Here is a 27,184-nt window from a genome sequence, read left to right as displayed (position 1 = left end):
GCATAATTATTAGGCAACTTAACAAAAAAACAAATATATACCCATTTCAATTATTTATTTTTACCAGTGAAACCAATATAACATCTCAACATTCACAAATATACATTTCTGACATTCAAAAACAAAACAAAAACAAATCAGTGACCAATATAGCTACCTTTCTATGCAAGGACACTCAAAAGCCTGCCATCCATGGATTCTGTCAGTGTTTTGATCTGTTCACCATCAACATTGCGTGCAGCAGCAACCACAGCCTCCCAGACACTGTTCAGAGAGGTGTACTGTTTTCCCTCCTTGTAAATCTCACATTTGATGATGGACCACAGGTTCTCAATGGGGTTCAGATCAGGTGAACAAGGAGGCCATGTCATTAGATTTTCTTCTTTTATACCCTTTCTTGCCAGCCACGCTGTGGAGTACTTGGACGCGTGTGATGGAGCATTGTCCTGCATGAAAATCATGTTTTTCTTGAAGGATGCAGACTTCTTCCTTTACCACTGCTTGAAGAAGGTGTCTTCCAGAAACTGGCAGTAGGACTGGGAGTTGAGCTTGACTCCATCCTCAACCTGAAAAGGCCCCACAAGCTCATCTTTGATGATACCAGTCCAAACCAGTACTCCACCTCCACCTTGCTGGCGTCTGAGTCGGACTGGAGCTCTCTGCCCTTTACCAATCCAGCCACGGGCCCATCCATCTGGCCCATCAAGACTCACTCTCATTTCATCAGTCCATAAAACCTTAGAAAAAAACAGTCTTGAGATATTTCTTGGCCCAGTCTTGACGTTTCAGCTTGTGTGTCTTGTTCAGTAGTGGTCGTCTTTCAGCCTTTCTTACCTTGGCCATGTCTCTGAGTATTGCACACCTTGTGCTTTTGGGCACTCCAGTGATGTTGCAGCTCTGAAATATGGCCAAACTGGTGGCAAGTGGCATCTTGGCAGCTGCACGCTTGACTTTTCTCAGTTCATGGGCAGTTATTTTGCGCCTTGGTTTTTCCACACGCTTCTTGCGACCCTGTTGACTATTTTGAATGAAACGCTTGATTGTTCGATGATCACGCTTCAGAAGCTTTGCAATTTTAAGAGTGCTGCATCCCCCTGCAAGATATCTCAATATTTTTGACTTTTCTGAGCCTGTCAAGTCCTTCTTTTGACCCATTTTGCCAAAGGAAAGGAAGTTGCCTAATAATTATGCACACCTGATATAGGGTGTTGATGTAATTAGACCACACCCCTTCTCATTACAGAGATGCACATCACCTAATATGCTTAATTGGTAGTAGGCTTTCGAGCCTATACAGCTTGGAGTAAGACAACATGCATAAAGAGGATGATGTGGTCAAAATACTCATTTGCCTAATAATTCTGCACTCCCTGTATAAGTAGCCTGCTAAGATATAGCCATAAAGCCTTCTGTCAGTCCTGTAAAATATATGTTTATGTTTAGAAAGTTATAATTTCAGCTTTCTGCTGACTATGGGCCAGATTAAGATTGGAGCGCTAAGTAACAATCCTGCTCAGGCATTAAATGTGTTAGAAGTAAGCTTTTTTGCGCACATCAGGTTGCACTCGTATTGTGTGAGTTGAAAGTAAATTGTTTTCACTTGCACGCTAACTCGAAGACCGCAAAAAGGAGAAGTAAGAATATTGCGTGCCCATTCACGTATTTCCTCATAGAAGTCAATAGAGAAAAAAAAGTGGAAGAAAAACCTAACACCCAAATTGCGCTCAAACCTGATCACTTATTCTCCTGTGCGCTAACCCAACATGAAAATATGAATATTTCACATTCCAATATTCTTCACATACAAGAATATGTTCTATTTATTCATAAATAAATATTTCTATAGATATCTGATGTTTTTTTTAGGTACAATATATATCTATAAATATACAGTATATACATGATTTTATATATAGTTATATATATATATATATATATATATATATATAGGAATATCTATTTAGAAATACAAAGAACATATTCTGCTGTGTGCAGAACATTTGAATGGTAAATATTTACAGTAAATACATAGTTAAAACCTTTATTAAATTAAATATGAGTATTGCAAAAATATAATTTTTCATGTTTTCATCTACTTGACTTCAAAGGGCGCCAATGCATAGACTATACGTCTATATATGTATAAATATGTATTTATGTCTTTATGTGTATGTATGTCTATAAACACTTATATGCACATATAACTACATATGCACATACACACACACACATATATATATATATATATATATATATATATATATATATATACTGTCTTTAGAGATGTATATGTATGTATCTCAATGCTAAAGCTTTTTGCCTGATTTTTTTTCATATCTTTAAGCCCTTATAACTTTTGTGTGCAATCTTGTTTTTAAATATTTTTTTATTATGAGTGTAACTATACTTTGTAATATAATTTTGATGTGTTTTGCACAACTTTTCAGTTTTGCGAAACAGGTAACTATAGCTCTGAGGACGCAGTAATTATTTTAGCATAAATTGCAATTGCGCTCAAGCAATTTATATTCTAATAAAGATTATACTCTACCAATAAGTAATCCAAGGACCCTTTGACAAAGCCGGCAAGGGCGAAACATGTTAGGGAACTGGTGAGGAGTCTTAGGAACTCCTGTGTTTTAATTAGCCATCAGATGTAAACTAATATTTACTTTAACTATTGTGCAGAGCTATACCTTAATGTGTTATTTATGGTGTAGTGACAACATGGTTATTAATGTATCTGATTTACTATGAGTACAAACTAATGGAAATCATTTGCGATATACAGAGTTTCAAACTGGGCAATATTTTTTTAACCATTAGCTTATTGGTGGCGTATCTTTAACTTTATAAACAATAGTCCTTGGATTACTTATTGGTTGAGTATAATCTTTATTAGAATATAAATACTAGCAGATGGTAATCAATACATAGTTGCACAGACGCAGATATTTAAACAGCTGGGAGATAATATATGTATCAATCGGTAAAGCAGATATACTACTGTAGTATATGATTCACAATTACTGATGCTGCAATGTCCTATCTATCTGTGCATACTGCCACAATATCAGGCAACTAGTAATCTCAGGGTGTTATTTATACACTGAAATTATTTTGCCGTTCAGGTTAAGCAGTTGGTGTTTTGGCTCATAAAATATAAGTACATGGAATAAGGCAGGGAGTTTGTGTGGGGAAGTCTAATTAATGTTACCAGTGTCTAATCCACAAGTTAACACAAACACAGTGTCTCCACAGACCCCATATAGGTTTTACTCCTGGCAATCCTCAATCATATTACACCCACTGATTGTTGTCCATCACCATTTATATAGTGTATACTGTGACACACTCAGCAAACTATGGTACACAATTAGTTTCTCCAATGTGTGTTTTTAAATTGTTTTTCTTCCCTCATTTGATTTTACATTGGCTTTTTAATAAAAGTTATGTTTTATTTATGCCACAGCAACCACCAAAGCAGTGAGTTGATTTATTAATCTCAATTACATTATAGTTAAAGGGACACTGAACCCAAAATTTTTCTTTCGTGATTCAGATAGAGCATGCAATTTTAAGCAACTTTCTAATTTACTCCTATTATCAATGTTTCTTCGTTCTCTTGCTATCTTTATATAAAAAAGAAGGCATCTAAGCTTTTTTCTTGATTCAGCACTCTGGACAGCAGATTTTGATTGGTGGATGAATTTATCCACCAATCAGCAAGGACATCCTAGGTTGTTCACCAGAAATGGGCCAGCATCTAAATTTAGATTCTTGCATTTCAAATAAAGATACCAAGAGAATAAGGAACATTTGATAATAGGAGTAAATTACAAAGTTGCTTAAAATGTCATGCTCTATCTGAATCACAAAAGAAAAAATTTGGGTTCAGTGTCCCTTTAATAGACTCTTGAGTGATATTTAGTGTATTCTTTTTTTTTTGGGGGGGGGGGCCTTAACCCTCTTTTTACTGTTTGCATGATTTAGCTTTAATACACAACACCACGGCCCACACTATTTACCCTCTATTATTGAGGAGGTATATGAGTCAAGAATTACACAGAAGCAGTGCCATTGGTCTTTGCTTACCATAGACATATATACTGTTTTGTCGAAAATAATGAAAAACATATTCATTGTGCATCCTACTGAACACAAATTAATTCAGATTTAATTCTAACAATACAGATGGGGAATATGTCATACAGCAGTTTTCATAGTTTGCTACAATCTAGTTTTCTAATCTAATTTCTCACATTATAATCTCCTTAAAACACATGTTGTACTTATAAAACTAATGATCTTTATTCTTTATTCTAAAACAACATATTTAAGAAAATCTATGCTATCCATTTTTTTTTTATAATCAATTAAATATTTTTTGTTGCTTGCTTTGTTTTAATACCATTTTGTTTACTACAGAACACACAAATTAATGAGTGTTAAATTGAGACATTACAAAACATTACCCTATATATTTCCCCCCTAGAGATAACCAGTCTGTTGTGGGATCGCTAATGAGCATGGATCAAACAGAGAGTATCCAATCTTGGGTGGGTTCATCAGCCAGTTGGGTGTCGCCATCTGGAGGAAGCGCTGATGGTCGCATGTCAAGACAGTCCGTGTCTGATAACCTGAGCGTTCAAAGTCTAAGGTAAGAGCTTGACCTGCCAGGGAACAATTGTTACAATCATGCCACCAAATATTTACTGACTAGGGACAGAAGAGTACATTATTAATGCTAAGGCTAGATGCAATAAAGATTGATTTTATGATGATCTGCTACTGGAATATATGTCAGGTCTATAAGGTCATCTGTGGAATTCATAAAAAATAAAACTTCAAATTAAAAATTCTACAGCTTGCTATGGATCTTGTACTTTATTTTTTGGATAACAGGACATACACAGTGGTGTGGAAGATATTACTCAAAGAGTTTTATTCATTTTAAATGTAGTGTGAATTAATCTACTTATTCAAATTGTTGCTTTTTAAATGAAGTATGGAGCCTAAGGAGAGTTTCATTCACTTTAGACTTGTGTATGCAGTGATGTGAATTTAAATTGCTAGTTTTCTAGTATGCAAAACAGGACAATTACTGTTTTTGATCAGTGGAAAAAAAAAATCTCAATTTGCAGTCAAAGAAAGCTTGTTAGCCTTTAAATGGACATATAAGTCAAAATTAAAATGCAAATGTGTGCATTTCAGATTTGATTAGAATATTTTTTGCAGTACAAATTCAGACCCAGACTGAGTATAGGGTATCACAGCATTTGCCTGATGCCTTAGCCCCACCCAGTTACTATTATGTGTGCAGGCACATTCCCACCCCCAGGGACAGCCTCACATTTGGGTAGGTAATGAGTATGCATGGATTACTGCTGCTCATATCAAAATAGCTCTATTCTTGGGGTTTGCACTTGTTATGCAACATAGTTTCTGCCTGCTGTGATGTCCTCTAGTGTATACTTAACATATTGCAAAGTACATAAGTATGCTACACTCTGGGATTCCTTTAAAAACACAAACCAATTCATCGTTAAAAACAAAAACAGAACACAATGCAGCTCATTTTATGTGTTTTGCACTTCAAAGAGACTTAATCATAGACTCACTTTTAAGCCGTGAGCTGCCAATCAGCAAAATGTATTATACAACAATCTAATTAATCTCAAATAATAAAAGGATATACAATATACACTAAAAACAATTGGGTTATAAAGTGCATGATTAAAAACAATAATATACTTGCTTACTGCCCCCTTTATGCTATCACCTTTTGTCTATCTGTAAATTGTAATTTTATGTTTACCTTGGCAGGGGTTTCAGAAGTCTCAATTGAGATCAGATCCATACATCTAGCAGTTCCTTCTGGCCCTCCAGTCAGTAGTGGCATAGCTACAGTCGGTTCAGTAGTGTCTGGGTTCTACTTGCATCACATATGGCCCCTCTGTGTGATGCAAAAGAGGGCTCACAGTGTATGGAAAGTGTAGGATTTTGTCTTTATAGTGAAACAGTTTCCAAAATTGCCCCACAGTGTTGTTGTACAAAGAAAACTTGCCACCAAATGTTTACAGGAAGGCTGCACACGTGCATATTCTCTGGTGTGGACTAACCTAGTGGGAAGGGTGACAGTCACAGAGAACCAGCTCCTCTTGACGATGCCTGTTTCTGTGTGATTGTTGGTGTCTGGGGTACACTTTGTGTGCATGTTGTTTTCTGTGGATGTCTGGGTGTGTTATTTCTCTGATATTAATTTGCAACTTGTTGTGTTGACAAGTGCTCAGGTGCTGGTCATTTTGAGTGACTGTAACTACAAATACAGCCAGTGGCGTCACTAGGGTTGGTGTCACCCGGTGCGGTAAGTTATGGTGTCACCCCCCCCCCAGAAAGCAGACACACACAAAAACACAGGCACACACACATACAAACACTCAGACACACTTAAAAACATACTCAGATGCACACACAAACACTCGGAAACACACTCAGACACACACACACAAAAACTCAGACACACACTTACAAAATATGTAAACTGCACTGCATTAATTATGATGCTCATGCCTAGAGCTGCTCCCTGGCTCAGCAGAGCATCAAATGAAAGATAAACAGAGCACTCTAAAAATAAATCACTAAAGAAAAGGTTTAGGCGCAAACTATGAAAATTCTGCTCTCTGACTCTGTTCCAAGCCTGTCAGTGCACAGCCCCGGGCCGCGTGCCTACCGTTTCTTATGGCCAATCACCTCTGCACTCTGCCCACCCCCAGACCCCCGCCCTCCTACCTGTTTAGTGTGCACTTAGTTTACCGTAACCGTAATGGTCTGGTGGGCATCATACGTGGCTCCTTCACTTTAAAGACAGTGTCAAACAGTCATGCGGTCAGGTGCCAGGCATCCCCTCATGATTTGCCAGTTCCCGTTTAGAGAGACAGCACAGCAGTGAGTGACTCCACTGCTCCACATGTCACTGAGCAGTGAGCACAGATAGGCAGGCAGGTTTAGGCTAGCAGCGCAACTTTGCAAGCCCCACGGCATGCCCACAACATTCATAGCGAAATTGGGCAGGGGAGAAGCAAAGTACAAACAAGCAAAAGCAGCCAGGAAAACTATTTGTTGAAATTGCAGCACTGGCTCAAGGGGCAAAAGAATTGTGTGTCTACAACCTCCCCAGTCCCACCAATGTTCACAAATGCCAGCCCCTCTAATAAAAAAAAAATCTATGCATCTCAACATTGTATTTCTTTGAATTTCAATAAAATTTAAAAAAAAAAAAAAAAATTTTTTTTGATGTCACCCCCTGGAGGGTGTCACCCGGGTGCGGCCCGCCCCCCCCCCCCAGTGACGCCACTGAATACAGAAATATAAGGGTGTTGCAAACTTTTTAAAAAAAAAAATCAAACTAGTACATTATACTTGTCAGTTGTTTCACTATTTTAGTGATAGCTTTTACTATGCTGGGTACAACTGTGTGCCTGCATATCCATGTTTAGAGACAGCACCTGCTGCTGAGTATTGAGAGTATTGTAAAATGTCTCTGTTCAAAATTGAAATGCACTGATGACTAAAATGTTCATTTGAAAAGCTGACTTAAGCTAAAAATATTAAGCAAAATACATTGTTACATCTTATTTCATATAAACAACATGTAAAATCAGTCTATATTTTTAATTTAAAGTTGTGCAAGCAGCTTTCATAAGGATACAAGGTCATTTGGTATCTACAGTATAAGAATTAGCTTAAAATTCAATATCAGAAATTCAAACCACTGTATAGTGTAACAATATTGGAATACGGGCATTAAACTGTATATGGCATTTTATAACAAAACATTAATTTATATGTTCTTTTCACTGTCCATCAACTTATATAAATATAGTATTAGAGCTAACCTTAAGCGATTTTGTGCAGTATGAGTAATTTATGACTTTGACAAAATCTTAAAAAATAATATGGGTCGAGATTACATATGTAGCGCATGCTTCAGCGTAACTGCTGAAACCCGTGTTGCCCGTCAATTTCCCCTCTCACATTGGGGAATCACATAAACCCCGCCAGCGCCTAAGAAAATAAAAAAAAAGTTAAATCTCCCGTAAAAGTCTAACCCGCCTCCCAAAATTAAACCCGAGGCGTAAAAACCCCTATATCCGCAATCCCCTCATATCGCAACTAATAATAAAAGTATTAACCCCTAAACCGACAACCCCCCACAACGCAATTATGCCTAATTAAACCTATTAACCCCTAATCTGCCATTCCCCCACATTGCGATCTCCCTAATATATGTATTAACCCCTAAACCGTCATTAACCCACATCGCAATTAACCTAATTAAACTATTAACCCCTAATCCGTCCATTCACCCACATCACAATCTCCCTAATATATGTATTAACCCCTAAACCACCATTAACCCACATCACAATAACCCAATCAATCTATTACCTCCTAAACCACCATTAACCCACATCACAATAAAATTAATGAATCTATTAACCCCTAAACTGCCAAAGCCTCACAACGCAATTAATCTATTTAAATCTATTTAAATTAACCTAACACCCCCTAAATTAACCCCAATTACCTAAATTAAAAAAATACTGTTACAATTAAAATAAAAAACCTAGTTTAAAAATAAAAAACTAAGTTGAAATTAATCTAAAATTACAAAAAATAAAAAAATCTACATAAAATAATAAACCAAATTATAAAAAATAAAATTAAACCTAATCCCTATGAAAATAAAAAAGCCCCCTCCAAATAAAAACACCCTCTAATCTAAACTAACAATAGCCCTTAAAAGGCTTATTTGAACAGCCAATAGGATTTCAGTAGCTCTCATCCTATTGGCTAATTTGAATTTGAAGATTCAAATCAGCCAATAGGAATACAAGTGACGCCATATTTAAAAGCATAACTTGCATTCAATATTTAGTGTACGGCGGTAATCGTACAAAGAGGATCCTCCAAGCTCCATAGCTCCGCAGTCCCCGGTCTTCAGTTCCGCAGTCATCTCCGCTCTGAGCCAGCTTGGTCCTCGATGAAGATGGAAGATGTAGCCAGTTCAAGAAGACTTCACCACCACCTGGAAGGAGGACCTTCTTGTCAGGGTTTCCAGGAATCAGACTGAGACGAGAAGTGCAAAAATAATCACACCTTTATTCATAGCAAAAAAATAATAAAAAGTCCACAAGTCCAAATAACAAGCCAGGAGTCAAAACCAGAGCTGGAGTCAGATGAGCCGAATCAGGAGCCAAAGCGAATAGTCAGATGAGCCGGAATCAGGAACAAGTGACGCCATATTTAAAAGCATAACTTGCATTCAATATTTAGTGTACGGCGGTAATTGTACGAAGAGGATCCTCCAAGCTCCATGGCTCCACAGTCCCCGGTCTTCAGTTCCGCAGTCATCTCCGCTCTGAGCCAGCTTGGTCCTCGATGAAGATGGAAGATGTAGCCAGTTCAAGAAGACTTCACCACCACCTGGAAGAGGACCTTCTTGTCAGGGTTCCAGGAATCAGACTGAGACGAGAAGTGCAAAAATAATCACACCTTTATTCATAGCAAAAAATAATAAAAAGTCCACAAGTCAAATAACAAGCCAGGAGTCAAAACCAGAGCTGGTAGTCAGACGAGCCGAGTCAGGAGCCAAAGCGAATAGTCAGATGAGCCGGAATCAGGAACAAGGAAAACAGCAGAGTCAGGAACAAGCCAGGGATCAGGAACCAGGAAGGACGTCAGGCAGCCAGGTATTACACAGGAACTCTCACAAAAAGGTCTGAGACAACATCCGTCCATTCACCCCACATCACAATCTCCCTAATATATGTATTAACCCTAAACCACCATTAACCCACATCACAATAACCTAATCAATCTATTACCTCCTAAACCACCATTAACCCACATCACAATTAAATTAATGAATCTATTAACCCCTAAACTGCCAAAGCCTCACAACGCAATTAATCTATTTAAATTACTAAGCCCCCTAACCTAACACCCCCTAATTAACCCCAATTACCTAAATTAAAAAAATACTGTTACAATTAAAATAAAAAACCTAGTTTAAAAATAAAAAACTAAGTTAAAATTAATCTAAAATTACAAAAAATAAAAAAATCTAACATTACATAAAATAATAAACCAAATTACAAAAAATAAAAAAATCTACATAAAATAATAAACCAAATTATAAAAAATAAAATTAAACCTAATCCCTATGAAAATAAAAAAGCCCCCTCCAAATAAAAACACCCTCTAATCTAAACTAACAATAGCCCTTAAAAGGCTTATTTGAACAGCCAATAGGATTTCGTAATTGTACGAAGAGGACCTTCTTGTCAGGGTTCCAGGAATCAGACTGAGACGAGAAGTGCAAAAATAATCACACCTTTATTCATAGCAAAAAATAATAAAAAGTCCACAAGTCAAATAACAAGCCAGGAGTCAAAACCAGAGCTGGTAGTCAGATGAGCCGAATCAGGAGCCAAAGCGAATAGTCAGATGAGCCGGAATCAGGAACAAGTGACGCCATATTTAAAAGCATAACTTGCATTCAATATTTAGTGTACGGCGGTAATTGTACGAAGAGGATCCTCCAAGCTCCATGGCTCCACAGTCCCCGGTCTTCAGTTCCGCAGTCATCTCCGCTCTGCGCCAGCTTGGTCCTGGATGAAGATGGAAGATGTCGCCAGTTCAAGAAGACTTCACCACCACCTGGAAGAGGACCTTCTTGTCAGGGTTCCAGGAATCAGACTGAGACGAGAAGTGCAAAAATAATCACACCTTTATTCATAGCAAAAAATAATAAAAAGTCCACAAGTCAAATAACAAGCCAGGAGTCAAAACCAGAGCTGGTAGTCAGACGAGCCGAGTCAGGAGCCAAAGCGAATAGTCAGATGAGCCGGAATCAGGAACAAGGAAAACAGCAGAGTCAGGAACAAGCCAGGGATCAGGAACCAGGAAGGACGTCAGGCAGCCAGGTATTACACAGGAACTCTCACAAAAAGGTCTGAGACAACATCCGTCCATTCACCCACATCACAATCTCCCTAATATATGTATTAACCCCTAAACCACCATTAACCCACATCACAATAACCTAATCAATCTATTACCTCCTAAACCACCATTAACCCACATCACAATTAAATTAATGAATCTATTAACCCCTAAACTGCCAAAGCCTCACAACGCAATTAATCTATTTAAATTACTAAGCCCCCTAACCTAACACCCCCTAAATTAACCCCAATTACCTAAATTAAAAAAATACTGTTACAATTAAAATAAAAAACCTAGTTTAAAAATAAAAAACTAAGTTAAAATTAATCTAAAATTACAAAAAATAAAAAAATCTAACGATTACATAAATAATAAACCAAATTATAAAAAATAAATAAAATTAAACCTAATCCCTATGAAAATCAAAAAGCCCCCCTCCAAATAAAAACACCCTCTAATCTAAACTAACAATAGCCCTTAAAAGGCTTATTTGAACAGCCAATAGGATTTCAGTAGCTCTCATCCTATTAGCTAATTTGAATTTGAAGATTCAAATCAGCCAATAGGAATACAAGTGACGCCATATTTAAAAGCATAACTTGCATTCAATATTTAGTGTACGTCCGGTGATCGTACGAAGAGGATCCTCCAAGCTCCATGTCTCCGCAGTCACCCGGTCTTCAGTTCTGCGGTCATCTCCACTGCATGTGCCAGCTTGGTCCTAGATGAAGATGGAAGATGTCGCCAGTTCAAAGAAGACTTCACCGCCACCCTGGAAGAGGACCTTCTTGTCAGGGTTCCAGGAATCAGACTGAGACGAGAAGTGCAAAAATAATCACACCTTTAATCATCAGCAAAAAAATAATTAAAAAGACCACAAGTCCAAAATAATCAAGCCAGGAAGTCAAAACCAGAGCTGGTAGTCAGACGACGGAAGTCAGGAGCCAAAGCGATAGTCAGATGAGCCGGAATCAGGAACAAGGGGAAAACAGCAGAGCTCAGGACAGCCAGGGATCAGGCACCCAGGAAGGACAGTCAGGCAGCAGGTAATACACAGGAACTCTCACAAACAGGTTTCTGAGAACAGCGCAAAGGCAAAGCATACTGAACAGAGGCCCTTTAAATTAAATAAGTGATGACATCACAATTCTGAGACTGCATCCTTGTCTCACATGGATGATTGCACACCAGTCTGGTCCATAAAAGGAAGTGCAGGAAGGAATGAGCAGGCCTCCCCCACAATACCACCATAGTCAGGAAGAGAGGTGAGTAAAATTGGTCTGCCAGCAGCACTAATGCAAACAACAGGGAAAAAACCCTGACACTTCTCCACCGGGACTTCAGGAACAGTGAGTACCTATTTGGGTCTTAGAGTTAGGATTTTTTTTTTTTTAGATTAGGAATTTTGGCCACTTGTAAAAGAGCTGAGATGCCCATATAAATTCCACTTTAGGGGCAATTTTGTAGTTTAGGATTTTTTTGTGTTAGGGCTTTTTTACTTTGGGGGGGTTTGGCGGGTGGGGGTTTTTACTGTTATAGGGAGGGCTTAGTATTTTTTTAAGGTAAAAGAGCTGTTTAACTTAGGGCAATGCCCTATAAAAGGCCCTTTTAAGGGGTATTGGTAGATAAGTTTAGATTCGGGGGGGTGTTTATTTTGGGGAGGTTATTTTCTTAGGGATTAGATTTTTTTTTATATAATTTGGTTTATTATTTTATGAAATGTTAGATTTTTTTATTTTTGTAATTTTAGATTAATTTCAAATTAGTTTTCTTAAAGTAGGTTTTCTTATTTTAATTTAGTATTTTTAATTTAGGTAATTGGGTGTTAATTTAAGGGGTGTTACATTAGGGGTTTAGTAATTTAAAATAGGTTAATTGCGTTGTAGGGGTTTGGCAGTTTAGTGGATAATAGATTAATTCGGTTACTGCGATGTGGATGAATCGCAGATTAGGGGTTAATAGTTTAATTAGGCTAATTGCGAAGTGGGTGAATTGTGGATATGGGGTTAATAGTTTTATTAGGTAGATTGTGATGTGGCTGAATAACGAATTAGGGGTTAATATATTCATTAGGTTTATTGCGATGTGGGTTAATGGCGGATTTGGGGTTAATATATTTATTAGGTTTATTGTGATGTGGGTTAATGTCGGATTAGTGGTTAATAGTTTTATTAGTTATTGCGGTGGCGGCTGGTGGTTGACAGGTAGATAGATATTGCGCATGCATTAGGTGTTAGTTAATATTTTCAGACAGTTACGGGAGTTACGGTGCTCACATTTTCAGCGCAAGGCTTGCTGTGCCTGCCTATGTGTGGCGAGGTGAGAATGGAGTAAAACTTCTCCATGTTCGCCACGTAAGTCCTTGCGCTTAATATGAGATAACGATTTGCGACGCGGTTCTATCTTAGCTTATGGGAGTAAAAATTGCGGGCGGTGGGTGAAATATACACGCCACATTTATATGCAGCGCCGTATATGTGATAGCAGAATCGTGTAAAAACGGCATTGACGGCTTTTGCGGGGGACGCCGCATTTGTAATCTTGCCCATGATGTTTTACATTTAAAATATTGTAGAAGTTAAATTTTTTTCTCACAGGTTTGCTAGGACTATTTCCAAGCAATATGTCACCCTACAAAAAATTTTTTGCAGGACTGGATTTGTCTTTACAAAAGACACATAAAGTGAGAAACAACGCCAAATGTGCAGCAAAAATATCACCATCCTATATCATATTTCTCTTTCTATGCCTGAGTCACAAGTAATGTAGCAAGTTTTTATTCAACAAACAGGTTAGAGAGGAAAATAGCATAATTCTCTTAGCCATACAAAATGGCAATTAAGTTTTTAAGGAGCTGTAAACCACAATGAGCCTCAACTGGCTCAAGGTACAGCGCTTAATGGGTGTGTATAGCATACACAAACACACTTCAGGATCTTGGTTCAATGTAAGATATTTTATTCTGCATAAAAACAATTACATGGTACTCGGGGGTTAAAACATGCCAAATACACAGTAACTAACACACCATCCTATATAATAAATGGCCAAGTATGTTTGTCAGATGCAGTCATGTGCAGTAGAGACTGCACGTGACAAACATACCTGGCCATTTGAATCCTGACACTCAGCACTCAGCACAGAGTAAGGCTGAAGCAGAGTGTCAGGGGGCGTGGCCGGGTGCGGCGAGGGGCATGGCCGATGGGTGTCACCGCGATGGGCGTGGCCGGGCGGAGTGCCGTGCTGGGCGTGGCCGGGCAGGTGTCGCTGCGATGGGCGTGGCCGGGCGGGTGTCACCAAGAGGGGGCGTGGCCGGGCGGGTGTCACCAAGAGGGGGCGTGGTCGGGGGGGTGCCACGATGTGGGCGTGGCAAGAGAGGGAGCAAGAGAGGGGGGAGAAGGCCCAAAGAAGGGGGTAGAGAGCCAAATTCATGGGGGAGAGAGCCAAATAGAGGGGGGAGAGCCAAAGAGGGGGGAGAGAACAATAGAGGGGGGAGAGAGAGCCAAACAGGGGGCAGAGAGAGCCAAACAGGGGGCAGAGAGAGCCAATGAGGGGGCAGAGCGAGACAAAGAGGGGGGAGAGAGAGCCAAAGAGGGGGGAGAGAGAGCCAAAGAGGGGGGAGAGAACAAAAGAGGGGGCAGAGAGAGCAAAAGAAAGTGGGGAGAGAGCCAAAGAGGGGGCAGAGAGAGCCAGAGGGGGGGGAGAGAGAGCCAAAGATGGGGGAGAGAACAAAAGAGGGGGCAGAGAGAGCCAAAGAGGGGAGAGAGAGAGCAAAAGAGGGTAGAGTGCAAAGGAGAGGGGGGAGAGAGAGCAATAGAGAGGGGGTGAGAGCAAGGGGTGGGACCGCTGTACTGCACAAATTGGCCCGTGTACACGGGCTTTAGTACTAGTATCACAATAAACAGGGATACAAATAGCTTTATAACCTCTATAGTAAAACCCTGGTAAATAGCATAGTGTCCTTCCAACCTCTGTGAAAATGGCACTGCCCTTCCTTGTGGCGTAGAATTAAAGAAACGCAACATACCTTTCACTACTAAGTGCGGCTTTTTCAAAGATCAGCTGCCCATTGGCACTCAGTAACATAAATTCCTAAATTGGATTTTAAACAAAAAAGCAGCTTTGCAGTTTTTATGTCATTTTTTTATAAGTTGTTTCATGCAAAACTTTCGGACTACACCAGGAGTCGTCTTAGTAAATGTATATATTTGTTATGATCACACCCTCCTATTATAACTGGATTCAAATTGCCAAAACATGCATACTTACTTAGCATACCTTTAAAGGGACATGAAACCCAAATTTTTCTTTCATGATTTAGATAGAGAATACAATTTTAAACAACTTTTCAATTTACTTCTATTATTTAATTTGCTTCCTTCTCTTGTTATTCTTTGCTGAAAGTTTTATCTAGACAAGCTCAGGAGCAGCAAATAACCTAATTCCTAGCTACTGATTGGTGGCTGTATATATATATATATATATATATATATATATATATATATATATATACTGATTGTCATTGGCTCACCAATGTGTTCAGTTAGAAACCAGTAGTGCATTGCTGCTCCTTCAGCAAATGATACCAAGCGAATGAAACAAATTAGATTATAGAAGTGAATTAGAAAGTTGTTTTAAATTGTATTCTCTATCTGAATCATGAAATAATTTTTTGGGGTTTCATGTCCCTTTAACTAGATCCACAGAAGAAGAGAAACTTAAAAAAAAAAAATAATATAAAAGAATCATCCCACCATTTACTTTGTTTTCAAAAGAATGTCTGTGATTCTCACATGATTACAACTTTATAAAACAATTAGTAAAATCAATCTTTATATCTTTGTGTTTTACAATATATCACCTAGATTACGAGATTTGCGTTAACAAGGGTGCGGCGCTAACGCTTAGTTTATGCTCACCGCTCACCTACAAACAACGCTGGTATTACAGGTTTTTTTTAAACCTGGCGTTAGCTGCAAAGAAGTTAGCGGAGAGCAAAATTTAGCTCCACATCTCACCTCAATACCAGCGCTGCTTACGGTAGCGTTGAGCTGGCTAAAAATGCTTGTGCACGATTTCCCCATAGGAATCAATGGGGTAGTTTCGGCTGAAAACAAATATAACACCTGCAAAAAAGCAGCGTTCAGCTCCTAACGCAGCCCCATTGATTCCTATGGGGAAAATACATTTATGTCTACACCTAACACCCTAACATGAACCCTGAGTCTAAACACCCCTAATCTTATACTTATTAACACCTAATCTGCTGCCCCGAACATCGCCGACACCTGCATTATATTATTAACCCCTAATCTGCCGCTCCGGACACCGCCGCCACCTACATTATACTTATGAACCCCTAATCTGATGCCCCCAACATCGCCGTCACCTACATTATATTTATTAACCCCTACTATGCTGCCCCCAATGTTGTCATAACTTACCTACAATTATTAACCCCTAATCTGCCGCCCCCAACATCGCCGCCACTATAATAAAGTTATTAACCCCTAAATCTAAGTCTAACCCTAAACCTAACCCCCCCAACTTAAATATAATTTAAATAAATCGAAATAAATTAATTACCTAAATTAAATTAAACTAATTACAATGAAATGAAATAAAATAAAGTACAAAAAAACAAAACACTAAATTACAAAAAATAATAAAATAATTACAAGAATTTTAAACTAATTACACCTACTCTAATCCCCCTAATAAAGGGCCTTTTGCGGGGCATTGCCCCAAAGTAATCAGCTCTTTTACCTGTAAAAAAAAATTACAATACCCCCCAACATTAAAACCCACCACCCACACACCCAACCCTACTCTAAAACCCACCCAATCCCCCCTTAATAAAACCTAACACTACCCCCTTGAAGATCACCCTACCTTGAGACGTCTTCTTGAGACGGGCCGAAGTGGACCTCCAGACGGCCAGAAGTCTTCATCCGATCTGGGCAGAAGAGGACCTCCAGAGGGGCAGAAGTCTTCATCCAGGCGGCATCTTCTATCTTCATCCATCCGGAGCGGAGCGGGTCCATCTTCAAGCCAGCCGACGCGGCGCATCCTCTTCCAATGACATCCAATTGATGAATGAAGGTTCCTTTAAATGATGTCATCCAAGATGGCATCCCTTGAATTCCGATTGGCTGATAGAATCCTATCAGCCAATCAGAATTAAGGTAGGAAAAATCCTATTATATCCTACCTTAATTATCCTATATATCCCAATCAGCCAATAGAATGCAAGCTCAATCCTATTGGCTGATTGCATCAGTCAATAGAATTTTTCCTACCTTAATTCTGATTGGCTGATAGAATCCTATCAGCCAATCGGAATTCAAGGGACACCATCTTGGATGAAGTCATTTAAAGGAACCTTCATTCTTCAGTTGGATGTCGTTGGAAAAGGATGCTCCACGTCGGCTGGCTTGAAGATGGACCCACTCCGCTCCAGATGGATGAAGATAGAGGATGCCGCCTGGATGAAGACTTCTGCCCCTCTGGAGGTCCTCTTCTGCCTGGATCGGATGAAGACTTCTGGCTGTCTGGAGGTCCACTTCTGCCCGGTTGGGTGAAGATGTCTCACGGTAGGGTGATCTTCAAGGGGGTAGTGTTAGGTTTTATTAAGGGGGGATTGGGTGGGTTTTAGAGTAGGGTTGGGTGTGTGGGTGGTGGGTTTTAATGTTGGGGGGTGGGTATTGTAATTTTTTTTACCGGTAAAAGAGCTGATTACTTTGGGGCAATGCCCCGCAAAAGGCCCTTTTAAGGGCTATTTGTAATTTAGTATAGGGTAGGGCTTTTTTATTTTGGGGGGCTTTTTTATTTTATTAGGGGGATTAGAGTAGGTGTAATTAGTTTAAAATTCTTGTAATTATTTTATTATTTTTTTAAATTTAGTGGGGGGGGTTTTGTACTTTAGTTTATTTTATTTAATTGTAATTAGTTTAATTTAATTTAGGTAATTAATTTATTTATAGTGTAGTGTTAGGTGTAATTGTAACTTAGGTTAGGGTTTATTTTACAGGTAAATTTGTACTTATTTTAGCTAGGTAGTTATTAAATAGTTAATAACTGTTTAATAACTATTGCAACTAGTTAAAATAAATACAAACTTGCCTGTAAAATATAAATAAATCCTAAAATAGCTACAATGTAATTATTAGTTATATTGTAGCTAGCTTAGGGTTTATTTTATAGGTAAGTATTTAGTTTTAAATAGGACTAATTTAGTTAATTGTAGTTATTTTATTTCAATTTATTTAAATTATATTTAAGTTAGGGGGTTTAGGTTTAGGGTTAGACTTAGATTTAGGGGTTAATACATTTAATATAGTGGTGGCGACGTTGTGGGCGGCAGATTAGGGTTTAATAAATGTAGGTAGGTGTTGGCGATGTTAGGGACGGCAGATTAGGGGTTAATAAAATGTAACTAGTGTTTGCTAGGCGGGAGTGCGGCGGTTTAGGGGGTTAATATATTTATTAGGTGGCTGTGATTTCCGGTCGGCAGATTAGGGCTTAAAAAATGTATTTAAGTGTTTGCAATGTGCGGGGGGGGGGGCCTCAGTTTAGGGGTTAATAGGTAGTTTATGGGTGTTAGTGTACTTTTTAGCACTTTAGTTAAGAGTTTTATGTTTTGGCGTTAGCCCATAAAACTCTTAACTACTGACTTTTAAATGCAGTATCAGTCTTGACAGGAGAGGCTGTACCGCTCACTTTTTCCAAGACTCGTAATACCGGCGTTAGGAAAATCCCATTAAAAAGATAGGATACGCAATTGACGTAAGGGGATTTGCGGTATGCTTGAGTCGCAGAAAAAAAGTGAGCGGTGCACCTGTACCTGCCAGACTCGTAATACCAGTGGGCGTTAAAAAGCAGCGTTGGGACCTCTCAACGCTGCTTTTTAAGGCTAACGCAAGACTCGTAATCTAGCAGTATGTTAGCATAAGCAATGATTTTTATTTTTGCAAAGTTTATTATGCTTAGAAAAATGAGACATTTAACCACTCTGAATGCTGTGTAATGTATCATAGACCAAATGAAAACAGAACATATGTAACAAGGGACTTGTCAAACAATAGGCATTTGATATGAATCACTAAATCTCAAGCCTTGTGTGAGATTTCACAAATTAATAGCTTTTATCTTTAATCTGATTCCCCAGAAAGTGCTTTAAAGGTTAATATTTTAATGTGTGGCTTTTAATAAATTGTACATCATAGGGCTGATAATACACAAATGATTTGTAAAACAGAAAATCTTATATGTCACCAATATAATGACAATCAAGAATGAAAAAGCAGAGTAGATTTATGAAATTGCAACAGTTGATCTGTTTTAGTTTCCTTGCAGCATTGATCCATAAAGGCAACTTTTAACACCAATGCTTGGCTCATAGAAACATGCTTCTATGTTTTATAAATCAATACATGTCTTTCAAGCTATTGCCGTTAGCCTCCATATTCTGTGATCTTTTTGCTGTTAAAATAACAAATTAATTCAGACAGAGTTAACAGCTATGTTCTCATGAGTAATACTTGGTTATATTCGCTTACTTACATTGTCAACTTTTCAAGTAAAATATATTATACATACCATGTTTATTTGTAGTGATTTACTCCCTAACAATTTCAGTGACCACTGCTTAGTTTACTGTGTGCGCAAAATAAAGGCAACTAAAACCTCTCCCAAGGATAAAATCACCAGATCCTTCAAAAAATGTAATCTTCAATCATTTCTAAATGACGTCAAGAACCTCTCCTGGCACAGATTAAACCTAATCCCAGACCTTGACTCTGCAGTTGAATTCTTTCAGTCCGAACTCCTACAAGTTTGGAATTTACATGCCCCGCTGCGTAAGGTGAGAGTAAAAGGAGCACACTTGAATTGGATCACAGCTGACCTCATTCAAATGTACCAGTTTCATGATTCATTGTGGTCAAAGTTCAAGCATACGGGCTCTATGAACGATCACTGTGTATATAGACATTGGCGAAATATATGCACTAAACAAACAAAATTGGCCAAGGCCCAATATTTCTGTGAAAATCAATAACATATCAAACCCTAGAAAGTTTTGGAAAGTCATAAATAATTTACAAACTCCACCAATCCACTCCCAACCCTCCACTGTCAATGTGGACAACCAAGCCCTGCAACTCCCCTTAGATGTAGCAAATGCCTTTAACAAATATTTTGTCAGATGCTCCACCACCCTGATAGACAAACTAATAAATGGCACGCATCCTGAAGCTACAACTGTGGATCAGGCCCCACTAAATCAGCAAAGACCCAATATAGAGAAGTTCAATTTTAGACCTGTACCCATCAATGTCATTAAGAAACACCTTAATAACCTAAAAATGAAAAACCAGTCTGGACCTGATCAAATCCCAGCAATGCTGTTGAAGCTTAGTGCGCCAGCAATTGCTAAAGCTTTCACAATCCTAATTAACGAATCCTTGGTGTCTGGATACATACCCAAACTCTGCAAGACTGCAAGAGTAGTGCCTATCCATAAAAGTGGGGAGATAACCTTGGTTTCTAACTATCGCCCAATATCATTGCTCTCAGTATTGTCAAAAATCTTAGAAAAATGCGTCCATACGCAATTATGTGAATATTACCAACAATCTAACTATCTGACCCCTGATCAATCAGGTTTTCGTACAAATCACTCCACTACAACTGCCCTCCTAAAAGTTTGCAACAATATCCAAACTTGAATGGAACAAGGAGACCTAACTGGAGCTATTTTCCTTGATTTTGCAAAGGCCTTTGACATAGTAGACCACGACATACTACTGCTCAAACTAAAAAACTCAGGTATTGGTGATCGTCCGCTAACCTGGTTTCGATCATATGTATCGGATCGATTACAATATGTCTCCATTTCTGACAGCGACTCCCTCCCTCTCCCAGTCATGTGTGGTGTTCCCCAAGGTTCCATTCTCAGCCCCTTGCTATTCACATTGTTTATAAATGATCTGCCTAATGTCTGCAAATCCTCAACTGTACACATGTATGCAGATGACACGGTAATCTATTCAAACAATTCCGATCTACCGCAGCTTGAAGCAGTACTCCAAGACCAGTTCACAGAGGTAGAAAAGTGGATCTCGAAAACAAACTCTTCCTAAACACTGACAAAACTGTCACAGGACCTAAACTACACAAACTACAAAATTCCCATCTATGCATCAAAACAAAATCAAATTGGAGGCTCATGGAGATGGCTGCTTAACCTAGCAGCTCCGTGCAGGGATTGAAGCAAAGGCGATATTTCAGAATGTTGGCGTCTACCAAACTGATGCTGTGGGGTTGTATTATACCCTGAACACTGGGGGAAGCTCATCAGGGCAGTAGGTCCAGCATATCACCCCTGAAGGGACGCAACAAGGACTGAGAAACTGGCTGCAGCTGGGGGACGGACGCCATTTTGAGGAGCCATGAGGGGAAACAGGCTGCCACTGTAAAAACCTGAGGAGATACCAAGTTCAATAACGGCTGGCAGGTATGTCACGTCAACAGAGTTACCAGCTGTCACTCAAAATTTCTGCGACAGTTTGTACTGACTGTGCCGAGGAGCGACCTTCCCCTGAGAGGACGGCTGCGGCCTTGTACATACCCAACTATTGCCTAACCCCACTTGCCCTGCCCGGGAGGTAACTTGTCTTTGCCAAAAGGTGCACAGACTTCACAGATAGGAGATCGTGGAGAAGCCCTCCACCAACAGCTGATCGGGTGACCTTAACGCTGACTCTGCCCGCACTCACTAAGGTGATACCTCAGGCCTGTGACTGGTCAGCGAGCCGTGTAGCAACTATGGCTGTTTGATGGCCGCATAATGATCCTGGCCCTGAGCCCAATGAGACTGAGCTATTTGGTACCTGTCGGTTCCTCCCGGAATAAAGTTGGGACTCTTCATGGGAACAGACTGCTGCCCAGACCTCCTTCACTACTAGACTTGATGACACATCAGGGCAACACAAGCAGCTCAGCTGCAGCCTGCACATTCATGCCGGGTGACCCGGCATTAGATTACCATTACAGGCTTATTACGGCTGCCTTCTATAATCTCCACTCAGATTCAATCCATGCGCATAAGATCTAGCCATGTCCTGCAAGCTGGATTTATGTTTTCCAAGGACACTTCAAGCTCTCCAGTAATCTGGTCTTGGACTAACCCTCATTTAATACCTGGCAGCTTGTTTGAGATGGAGGTTCTACTGCAGAGTTATAGCCGCCTGGAACTGTCAGCTCATCGAAAGCACGAGAACATTTGTGCGTTGGTTGGGCACTTGAGTGCTGAGCCATGCGGAATAGGTTAAAATAAAACTGCATAAAGCTTGAGTAGATCTACTGAGCTCATTATAATCTATGAGTTTTCTACCTTCAGCATAGAGTTATCCTTCCTACTATGGGTAGTCTATTTATATAAGACCATTTTGACTGAGTTATAGCTAAGGGCTTTCATCTGCATTAATCTACCTTTTTGTTGCACACTATCGTTATACATAGAGTTTATTCTTAAGTTTGCTATTTGCTTCATGTCTGCTGTTGGGTTATGTCTAATACATGTTGCAAGAATCCTACATGTTGGGTGTCTATTAGACTTAAAAACTGAATAGAAAATTACTAGCACATATTTAGTGGGGATATATATTCTACTGTATAAACATATTAGTAACTGCTTAGTTTAACCTTGCAAATTAATAGATTTTTAATCTGTAACAGTGCCCTTGTTATACATATATTAAGGTATTATATACTATAAATGATAGGTGCAGTGTGTGCTAGGTGCTATATATGATGGGCTCTGTTTGTGCTAGGTATTGGGTGTGTTGGGTACTGTAGGTGTTGCGTGTGCTAGGTACTTTGTGTGCTGGGTGCTGCGTGTGCTAGGTACTATGTGTTCTAGGTGCTGTGTGTGTGCTAGGTGCTGCGTGTGCTAGGTACTGCGTGTGCTAGGTGCTGCCTGTATTAGGTACTGCGTGTGCTAGGTGCTGCATGTGCTAGGTACTTTGTGTGCTAGGTGCTGCATGTGCTAGGTACTATGTGTGCTAGGTGCTGCATGTACTAGGTACTATGTGTGCTAGGTGCTGCGTTTTCTAGGTACTATGTGTGCTAGGTGCTGCGTTTTCTAGGTACTATGTGTGCTAGGTGCTGTGTGTGCTAGGTACTATGTGTGCTAGGTACTATGTGTGCTAGGTGCTGCGTGTGCTAGGTATTATGTGTGCTAGGTGCTGCGTGTGCTAGGTACTATGTGTGCTAGGTGCTGCGTGGGCTAGGTACTATGTGTGCTAGGTGCTGCGTGTGCTAGGTACTATGTGTGCTAGGTGCTGTGTGTGTGCTAGGTGCTGTGTGTGCTAGGTACTATGTGTGCTAGGTGTTACGTGTGCTAGGTGCTGCGTGTGCTAGGTACTATGTGTGCTAGGTGCTGCATGTACTAGGTACTATGTGTGCTAGGTGCTGCGTTTTCTAGGTACTATGTGTGCTAGGTGCTGCGTTTTCTAGGTACTATGTGTGCTAGGTGCTGCGTGTGCTAGGTACTATGTGTGCTAGGTACTATGTGTGCTAGGTGCTGCATGTGCTAGGTATTATGTGTGCTAGGTGCTGCGTGTGCTAGGTACTATGTGTGCTAGGTGCTGCGTGGGCTAGGTACTATGTGTGCTAGGTGCTGTGTGTGCTAGGTACTATGTGTGCTAGGTGCTGTGTGTGTGCTAGGTGCTGCGTGTGCTAGGTACTATGTGTGCTAGGTGTTATGTGTGCTAGGTGCTGCGTGTGCTAGGTACTATGTGTGCTAGGTGCTGCGTGTGCTAGGTACTATGTGTGCTAGATGCAGCATGTGCTAGGTACTATATGTGCTAGGTGCAGGGTGCGCTAGATACTATGTGTGCTAGGTGCCGCGTGTGCTAGGTACTATGTGTGCTAGGTGCCGCATGTGCTAGGTACTATGTGTGCTAGGTGCCGCATGTGCTAGGTACTATGTGTGCTAGGTGCCGCGTGTGCTAGGTACTATGTGTGCTAGGTGCTGCGTGTGCTAGGTACTATGTGTGCTAGCTACTGCGTGTGCTAGGTACTATGTGTGATAGGTGCTGCGTGTGCTAGGTACTATGTGTGCTAGGTGCAGCGTGTGCTAGGTACTATGTGTGCTAGGTGCCGCGTGTGCTAGGTACTATGTGTGCTAGGTGCCGCGTGTGCTAGGTACTATGTGTGCTAGGTGCCGTATGTGCTAGGTGCCGCGTGTGCTAGGTACTATGTGTGCTAGGTGCCGCGTGTGCTAGGTACTATGTGTGCTAGGTGCTGCGTGTTCTAGGTACTATGTGTGCTAGGTGCTGCGTGTGCTAGGTGCTGCGTGTGCTAGGTGCTGCATGTGCTAGGTACTGCGTGTGCTAGGTACTATGTGTGCTAGGTGCTGCGTGTGCTAGCCTCTTTTTTAAAATAATCACTCACTCCTTTTGTTGCCTAGTATGTTTGCAGAATCTGCTCCTCAATTTATGTGATCAATTTTATTTATATATTGTAAAGCAACTCATACAGACTTTGCTCTTTGGAGTACTAAATTTGAATTTATTCTATACGACTCTTCCCTCGCCCCCCCCCCCCCATAGCTAGAGCCCACGTCAGGGTTCAACCTAGGTGAATTACTTTCACCTCAATTCCTTGCAATTTACTTATGACTTACGATATATCAATGTTTTGATGGCTATTGCAACCGGACCTGCGTGTCCGATCCTTTTCTTTGTGTATGTTTGAACAGGGGTCCAGCGTGTCCCCAAGTGTTACCTTTCATTCTAAAATTGAATAAAAATCCATTTAAAAAAAACAAAAAAAAACAAAATAAATAAATAAATCAAATTGCACACTGACCGCAGTCCACTCTTTTAAATACTTGGGTATGTTGTTAGACCCCAATCTATCTTTTGACCTCCATATAGAAAAAATTTCATCTAAATTTTATCCAAAAATAGGTGCCCTGTACAGAAACAAATCCTGCCTCAGCCCTACTGTACAGCAAATGCTGATGCCAATCATGGATTATGGGGATGTAGTTTATGCACCTGCACTGCAAACTCACCTTAATAAACTTAATACATTGTATAACTCGTTCTGCCGCTTTGTGCTACAATGTAACTACAGGACCCACCATTGTGACATGCTAAAAGAACTAAGCTGGCTATTGCTGGAATCCAGACGCACCCTCCATCTTTCCTGCCTTGTGTTTAAAAGCTTTTCTGGGAAGCTCCCACCCTACCTGAGCAGTATGCTCTCATCGGTTATTCCCACCTCCTATAACCTCCGATCCAGTACCAGCACATTATTTAGCGTGCCTCAATACAAAAAAAAAAGCAGCTCAATCCTCCTTTTCCTACAGAGCACCACAGTTATGGAACGACCTCCTGCACACTTTCAAACCTTCCCCATGCCTAATATCCTTTAAGAGATCCCTCTCTACATATATCAAAACAGAATGCACCTGTCATGGTTGATTTTATATTTCCTACCTGTTCTATGTTAAATTTTTGTGCATAATAACATGTATTATTATTTGTATTTTATTGTACCCATTGTATCAATGCAATGTTTTGTGTACCCAGGACATACTTGAAAACAAGAGAAATCTCAATGTATCTTTCCTGGTAAAATATTTTATAAATAAAATAACTTATTAAATACAGTTTTAATAAACAAAATTGTGACCACATATTGGCCTCCATTTTAATGCTGAAATTTTGGAGCCCTAGTGATGTAGGCTTGCACAAAGCAACCCTGCAACACAGTTAGGAAGCACCAGTCTTAAAACCTCAAGGGTGGTGGAGATAAATCATCACAATCAGAAATCTGACCGGTATGATTGACAAGCCCTGCTTTTGAGTGACTTTTTGATCAAGAGCAGAGAGCATGAAAGCATAAGCATTATAACTTCAATGCAGGGAAGACAGGTTCCCAGGAGCAAAACATGTGCATGGCATTTGATAAATGGGGCCATTATTTTAAAGATGGAATCCAAAGACCAGTTTAGCTTGCAGCGTTCGGCTCTTGTAGCCAAATTTCTTCTTGTGATAAAGCAATAAACTAAGACCTGTGCAAATCCAGATCTTAGTGTGTTTCACTTTCACAAGAAGAAATCTGGCTTTGAAAAGAGCCAAATGCTGCGAGTGGCCGTCTTCTTTCCCATTCTGCTGTAACAAATGTAAATGTTTCTAAGCTAAGGTGTTCTCCAGAGCACATTAATTACTTTAAAAGTAATTAAAAGAAAACAAATAAATACTGATGAATTTTGTCAGTATTTTCCTTCTTAATACAAGGAGAGTCCACGGCTTCATTCCTTACTTCGGATAAGGCTGTCCTACATACTAAGTTAGGGTTTCTCCCTAAAGTCGTGTCAGACCACAACATCAATCAAGAGATTGTGGTTCCTTCTTTGTGTCTTCATCCTTCTTCAAAGAAGAAGAAGAACATAACTAATTTGTATACCAGGACTCCTTCTTTTTGCAAATTTGTGGAACGGCCATGGGGACGACGTTCGCCCCGAGTTTTGCAAATTTATTTATGGGATACTTTGAGATACACCATATGTACCCCTCTGAACTCTGGGCAAGCGTCATCCACTATGGCCGTTACATAGATGATCTAATTTTTATCTGGAATGGTACTACTAAAGAGGCTGAGAGTTTTGTAGGTTATTTGAATAATAATGATTATGGAATTTCTTTTTCTCATAATATCAGGAGTGACAGAGTGGATTTTTTGGATGTCACTCTGGGGTGGGATAATGATGGAAGTATTTATTCCAAAACCTTCTTTAAGGAGGTTGATTGCAACAGCTATTTAGACAAAAGAAGCAATCACCACCCGAGATGGCTGAACAATGTACCATACAGCCAGTTCTGTAGAATTTGTAGAAACCGTAAGAGAGAAAGTGATTTTGTTAAAGAAGCTAAAGTGCTATCCAACAGATTCAAAGAGAAAGGGTATAATCATAAAATGATCTCACAGGGCATGAGTAAGGCCTCTCTAAAAAATAGGGATGAATTGCTCAAAGCTAAATCATCTGGAGTAAATAAATATGAGGATGTACCAAAAAAAAATTCATCCCAAAATCTGTGCGTTATAATAGATTTACTAGGTTACGACAAAGGGAGACCTATTGGATCTGGAAGCT

The 27,184-nt window shown here is 39.7% G+C and overlaps 1 protein-coding gene across 1 annotated transcript in view; it reads left to right on the top strand.

The window, feature by feature from the left end:
• The window catches only part of MYO18B (myosin XVIIIB), a 1,229,288-nt gene that overhangs the window by 1,121,737 nt on the left and 80,367 nt on the right, over window positions 1–27,184 (top strand). The window contains exon 42 of the mRNA XM_053702090.1: window positions 4,496–4,660. Coding sequence (XP_053558065.1) covers window positions 4,496–4,660 — 165 coding nt within the window. The remainder of the gene's footprint in view (window positions 1–4,495; window positions 4,661–27,184) is intronic.

The sequence above is a fragment of the Bombina bombina genome, chromosome 2 (genome assembly GCF_027579735.1).
Source record: "Bombina bombina isolate aBomBom1 chromosome 2, aBomBom1.pri, whole genome shotgun sequence".
Taxonomy (NCBI): domain Eukaryota; kingdom Metazoa; phylum Chordata; class Amphibia; order Anura; family Bombinatoridae; genus Bombina; species Bombina bombina.
This window is presented reverse-complemented; position numbering and strand designations above follow the sequence as displayed.